Genomic DNA, 7,043 nt, shown 5'->3' with positions numbered 1-7,043 from the left:
TGTGTGTGTGTGTGTGTGTGTGTGTATATATATATATATATATATATATATATATATATATATATATATATATTCAGAATAATCATTCTAGTACCTGCCATTTCTTTATCATTAAGCAAGCATTTTTAGAGCTTGCCCTGTGCTAGGAACTCTTTTAGGAGCTCTGCATTGCACAGTCTATGCCTTCAGGGAGCTAACAATCAAATGGAAGAAAAACAGGAAGTGAAAACAGATATATGTGCCATTATGGAGACAAGCACTTGGTGCTGTGGAAGCACGTGGAAGACGGACTCACTGACGTAGGAAGTGACGTCTCAGCAGATGCGACCCTGAGATGAATCAGTGTAAAATGTGTCTGACTTAGGGGACCAGTGTGGGTTGATTAGCAGTCTCTGGCTTTATTGTGATACAATTCACAGGTTAGGGAATACAGGAGGGTGTACAGATTTAGGCTGGCAGTGAAAGTAACCTTGATTCATTCCTGGACATTTTGTGTTTTGAACACCTGTGGAGTATATATGTGGAGAAGTTTGGTGAAAAATAGTGGGTAAGAATTCTGACGAGAGAAATGATGATAGTCATCCATAGATAGGTAGCAAAGTCATAAGAGTTACTTAAAATTAACAGAAAGTAGCAGTGCCAGTTTGCCTATGTTTCCCCCATTCTCCTTCATTTTGGTTTAAGTCTTCACATTTAACATTATTTTTCACTTATATTTTCATCCATATCTGGCCCTAGGCTTCAAGAGATATGAACTGGCCTACCTAAGAGTCTTCAAGTGGAAATGGTAAAATGAGACTATGAGAAATTAGGTAGTATGAACTACCAAAGCTTGCCTAGGTTTCAAAAGAATCTATATAAGGACATGAGCATTAAAAAAAAAAAATTATCTCATGGCAGTGCGTACTGGTTTGAACAGTTAACATGACAATAGACTTGATTGAACGATTTATCTTTCAGGGCCTGAGGGTCTGAGTGTAAGCCAAAGATTACACTAAATACATTAATTTAGTCTAGAGTGGTCAAAATCATGTATTCTGCATGCTGATGGTCTGGCTTGATTGAAGGTTTGCATGATATTCAGATGACTTTATAACATGATATCTATCAACTTGGTTGTTTTATAGATGGTAGTCATAAATAGGGCAAGGTGGTCCCTTCTAGTGATGGCCTAAAGTATGGATGCTTTTTCGTACTATCACTAGCAGATATCTGTTTTACAAAGAATATTAATAGACTACATTATGTAGACTTAATCTGTCATACTCTGCTTTAGCATATCTTAGAATCATAAGTCAGCTGTGAATTCAACAGTATGTTTTCTCTCTACACGTGATTTTAATTTTAAATAGATAGGGACACTTCGCTTTACTGTGTTTGTGGTCATTATCTTCAAATGGCCTGAGGAGAGTTATTTTATTCTTTAAAATAGGACTTTAAGATTCTGAGCCAGAAATACTTTTATGAGCTATGGCTAGGAACTGAGAAGGTTTAACCCCATGAAGGTGCTTTGCCCTTCATTCAATGAATAGGTAAGAAATTATAGGTGCCAACCACCGGGTTTTGACTAAAGATAGAGTACTGATGGCTGTTGCACTTTTTCTTGCTACTGATTCTGAAAATAGTCAAGTTTCCAAGTTCCAAGGGAACATTTTGAAGCCAAATCCATCATCTTTTCAAGTGCTGAGGCTGCCTCTGAAGTTTATATTTGATATTCAGAAGTTGAAGCCATACTTGGAACAACAAAGAAAAAAATAAGATGAAATTTTGTCCTTTGGAGCTAAGCCAATAAAAACTGCAAACATATATTGTAATGACTTTTAACACTGTTTACTATAGTATCCACAGTGTTGGGATGAAGCAAAAAAACACCAACATACAAATATGCAGAGATCATAATAGGCTGGTACTTACTGGTGCAATCTTTCCTGGTATTGTCCATTTGAATTTTTCAGAGTATCTTTTCTTATCTGTTAGTGTTTCTGCTCTAGCATTTGTTACATATTTTTAGTATTACCTGTGCATGTATACGAGGTCGGACAATTAAGTTCACGAACTCATCCTACAAAATGTGCTACATACATCATTGCTGAATATCACTATGGTCACCTTCGAAGTACTCCCCTTGGGAAGCTATGCACTGATGCCAGTGCCTAGTCCACCCTTCAAAGCAATTTGGAACTCTTTATCTGGAATGGCCATCAGCGCTGTCGTCATATTACCCTTGATGTCCTGAATGCCATCAAAATGTCTTGCTTTCAATATTCCCTTTATCTTAGGGTAAAGAAAGAAGTCATTGGGGGCCAGATCAGGTGAGTAGGGAGGGTGTTCCAATACAGTTATTTGTTTACTGACTAAAAACTCTCTCACAGACAGTGCCGTGTGAGCTGGTGCATTGTCCTGATGCAAGAGCCATGAATTGTTGTTGGCGAAAAGTTCAGGTCATCTAATTTGTTCACGCAGGCTTTTCCTCACTTCCAAATAGTAAACTTGGTTAGCTGTTTGTTCAGTTGGTATGAGTAATGCCTCTGATATCAAAATGGGTTAGCAACATCATTACAACAAGTTCACGAACTTAATTGTCAGACCCAGTATACAATTGAAGGGTATTCAATTGGGGAGGAGGAAGGGTTCTGGTAAGAGTTAGTATAGAGTTTCTATTAGTAGACTCCTCTCGCAACAAAGAACATTTCCATTTTATGTTTTTTGTCTAAATGCCTAAACCCTACACCATAATTTCTGACCCAACTCAAATGTAGCTCTTCCATGAAACCTTCTTTGAGCTCCCTCATGCAGTGTTTATGTCTTCCAAAGATATGATACATTATCTATACACCTTATATTGCCAGTAATCATTGCCTGGAGTGTAATTATAACTTTCACTACTCTCCACTAAGAGACTATGTTTTACCCTGTGGTTTGGCTACATATTAGTTCATTGGATCCTAGCAGTAGTCCAATATGGCTTTGGTATAATTATCTCTCTTCTTTCAAACTAGAAGCCGAGGCAGGGAGAGGTAAAGGAACATTCTTGAGGCCAAATTCTCTATAAGTGCAATTTGATATCATTTTCGATGATGCTTAGGTATAGTTGAAATAATACAAACACTATATGTTACATACTTAATGGGTTAAAGAGTCCTTTTAAAAGATTGACCTAGTGACATAAACTTCAATTGAAATATTTTAGGAAAAAGTACTTCTAAGTTTCAAACAGCTTCCTCAGAGAGAAAGTCACATAGCATGGCATTTAAAGCGGAGGTTTAGAAGTCATACACATTTAAGTTTGTGTGTTTTTTTCATCCAGTTAATAGACAGGAGACCTGGTCATGTCATGAAACTTCTTTAGCCTTCATTTTGAAATTTATAACATGAGGTTAATACTAGAATTTTCTTTCTATCCAGTAGTGAAGTTTGTCACAGATGCCACCCTCAAGGCTTACCATTCTACCTGACACATCTTAGTGCTGAAAAGGTGTTAGCTAGCATCTCCTTATCCCTTACACACCTGTGGCCTACCCTTCATTTGTACCATGGTAACTACAAGCGTCACTACTGAAGAAAGGCTATTTTATAGTTTTTTGTAAAGTTGCAAATGGTAATCCCTCACTGCTTTTTCTCTTATACTCCAACCTTATCAGCAAGGGAAAAGGAGAGGGACAAATCTGATGCCAGTAAAGGACAGAAAACCCAAGCCTGGTTTCAGATCCTCTGAGCTTTCAGAGGCCCTTTTGTATTATATCTTATTTTACTTGAGCATTTTGATAATTTTCAACTCAAAATAATGGATTCTCAAAGTTCTGTCCTAGGCCAATTGGTCCTTTAATTCTGTTGATTTAGACTATTCGCTATTTTGCATAATTCATTGCTGGCTCACTTTTGTTTGCATTTTGATATCTAACAATACATTTATATTAGTATGGCAATGCAGGTAAATATTATCTGTATTTCAGGTTTCATTAATTTGGCTCCCTGTTATGTGCCTACCTTGTAGAAGGCATCATGCTAAGTGTTAAGGTTATAATGGTTAACCAGATAGAAGTAGTAGTAGCTTTCATTGAACTTAGATTCTAATGAGAAAAATAATTACACAACTAAATAATTATACAACCAAGGAAAGAAATTACACATTTTGAAAAATGTTTCAAGGGATATAAACTCGGTGTTATGAAAGAGCATATTTGGGGAAGTATCAGAAGTACATTAGACAGCAACATAGTTAAGGAAGGCCTTTCTGAGGAAATGACATAGAAACCAAGACCAAAATATGAGGGGTAATTGATTACCCGAAGGACAGGATGGAGGGAAGGCATTTGAGCCTGAGGAGGTATCATGGCCAAAGGCACCAAACAAGGAAGTATTCTGAAAACTGAAGTTATTTCGGTGGGACTGGTCTATAATGAGCACAAGAAAGAACCATGGTAAGAAGTGTTGATTTTATTCTAAGTTCCATGAGATAGTATTGAAGGAATTTAAGCAGAGGACTGACATGATCCAATTTATGTTTAAAAAAAAAAATATCCCTGTGTGTACAGTGTGTGTAGTGATTGGATGAGGTTGAGCCAAGTTGGGACAGCACTCAGGACTATCCATTCATCCAGGCAGGAGATAATAGTGACACCTAGACTAGTGTCGGTGGGAACTGACCTGGGGATTATAAAGAGTAACAGGTTGTGGATGAGAGAGGCAAAAATAAAAAAGTTTATATTTCATCTTCTGTGTTTTTAGTGTTTATTACACTGCTTTCTGTATATGGTTATGATTTCTCACTATCTGAGTAAAGCATTGCTATTTGATTTTGACACGAAGGGAGAAAACCCTGTTATCAAGTTAAAGAAATTAAATTTCTCTGTTCAGAATTTGAAATCATTCACTGTAGATGATCATTCCTCGTGTTAAAAAATTTTTACATTTCACTTATTCACTCATTCATTCCACAAATATTTGAGTTACTCATAATAGTCAAAATATTGTATCATTTATAAAGTCGTATTTTTCATTGTTTGTTTTCCATGTGAACAACAAAAAAATACTCTTCAGGAAAATGGTACCATTGACCTTACTCTGGGGGGTTTCCTTGCCCTCATGGTTTTAGGATTTAATAAACTCCTTTTGTTTATTTCCCCAAATCTCTTCTTTCTAATGGATAATTGATGTTTATCAAGATACTTTTCTTCAGAATTTGACCTGGAGTTTGGAAATGGCTCAACCCACATTCTGTTAATTCTTCTATTTTTCAATAGAAAAAAGAGAAATCCTCTGTCATGATACAGAACAACGCCTACGCAGTGGCTGTTGCCAATTATGCCCCGAATCTTTCCAAAGACCCCGTTCTTTCCACCATCTCTAAGAGCGCCACCACACCGGAACCCAACAAGAAGCCGGAAAACAAGCCAGCTGAAGCCAAGAAGACCTTCAACAGTGTTAGCAAAATTGACAGAATGTCGAGAATAGTTTTCCCAGTTTTGTTCGGTACATTTAATTTAGTTTACTGGGCGACATATTTAAACAGGGAACCTGTATTAGGGGTCAGTCCTTGAAAGTAGACACAGGCTAACTTTGGGATGGATGGTGACATTGAGCTTGGTTTGTTTTGCTATGTACAGTCTGACTAATAACTGCTAATTTGTGAACCAACCTGTACAGTATGTATATAGCGATATAGCTTACCAGTACACCTCTAATGGAGACACGCATTTGCTAACTCGTGGAACCGCAAGCAGAAAGCACCCCACACCCAAATCTTTTTTAAGATGTACCCTAGGAACTGGTTGAAGGTGAGTGTCAGATGACCTGACTTACTTCCTCTTTTAATAGCAATGAAAATGGGGATCCTATGCCACATTTTGTGAACTCTTTTGATTTAGGTCTTAATTGGAGTATTTTCTACTGTTGTCTAACTCTAATGTAAGATAACATTGTCATTCCGAGATAAATTCTTCTAAATAACAGAACCTGGTATCTGCAAACATCAGTCCCCCTTCCTGAGTGCTCAGAATCCCTCCTAGCATAATTGGAAGCTTAGCACACATCTGGAGAAAAACTTCGAGATTTGACATCAGCTTTTAATTACTCTGTATAGTATCTATAGCCATGTACATATTACAGCATGACAAATTCAAATAATTGCGAGTAGCCCCTGACAGGATGTTAATTATACCTAGAATTTAATAACTATCTGAATGTCATGGTCATTGCGTTTTAGCATCAGCTTATTTCAAAGTAATAAATGAAACCCAACAGATCATTTTAATCACTGGAAACTACCTTAAATTAAAAAAAGGTAAAACTAAATGTGTCTTACTCTTCCCAGGTATGAGTTGTATTGACATTGATCAGCTAAATTTTCTTGGTGCTGGAGACTGGAAAAAGCATCCAATTTGGCTGCTGTGGAGCAACATTCATATTGGATTAGAAAATTGTGCCAAAAACTCCCACCAATGAGGATTCATAGGTGTCACAGAATATAGACGAGCACTTATATGATTCTCTTCTTTCCTGTTTACTGCGAATTCTGCCTTAAGGCTTCTTTTCATCAGGACTCAGAAGCCACTAATTACAAAGGAAAGAGCAGTTAATTGGCACATTTTTCTGTCTTGGAAGCAGTCCTTTCAGATAAGAATTAATGTAAATCTGCTTTTGTAAATTGCAACTTTAGATTTCACTGACTCAAATTTACAACCAGAAGAGGTTTTGGTAAGAGTTGAACATTTTTAAACTGAAACTTCAAAGCATTACCAACAGATTGTGAATTAATTCATATGCACAAACATAACAGACACACACACACACACACATACACACACACACACACACACAATTAGCTAAATTAGAATACACACACACACATAGCTAAATTAAAAACCACAATTTTCAATTTTATATAATTACTAAATATTAATGGTTAAATTAATTTTTCTTTGAATATTAAAAAATACTCTTTATGCCCCTGAAATACGTTACTAGAAGTTAACAATTGCGTCTCATGCCTAAATTCAACATTTTGGCAAACTTAAAACTCTTTTGAATCACATATACATTAG

General features: G+C 36.5%; 1 protein-coding gene across 1 annotated transcript in view; it reads left to right on the top strand.

The window, feature by feature from the left end:
- GABRA2 (gamma-aminobutyric acid type A receptor subunit alpha2) overlaps window positions 1-6,839 on the top strand; it is a 150,527-nt gene extending 143,688 nt beyond the window's left edge. The window contains exon 7 of the mRNA XM_019665761.1: window positions 5,244-6,839. Coding sequence (XP_019521306.1) covers window positions 5,244-5,540 — 297 coding nt within the window. The 3' untranslated portion in view covers window positions 5,541-6,839. The remainder of the gene's footprint in view (window positions 1-5,243) is intronic.
- Window positions 6,840-7,043: the final 204 nt, after the last annotated feature.

The sequence above is a fragment of the Hipposideros armiger genome, unplaced genomic scaffold, assembly GCF_001890085.2.
Source record: "Hipposideros armiger isolate ML-2016 unplaced genomic scaffold, ASM189008v1 scaffold_452, whole genome shotgun sequence".
Taxonomy (NCBI): domain Eukaryota; kingdom Metazoa; phylum Chordata; class Mammalia; order Chiroptera; family Hipposideridae; genus Hipposideros; species Hipposideros armiger.
This window is presented reverse-complemented; position numbering and strand designations above follow the sequence as displayed.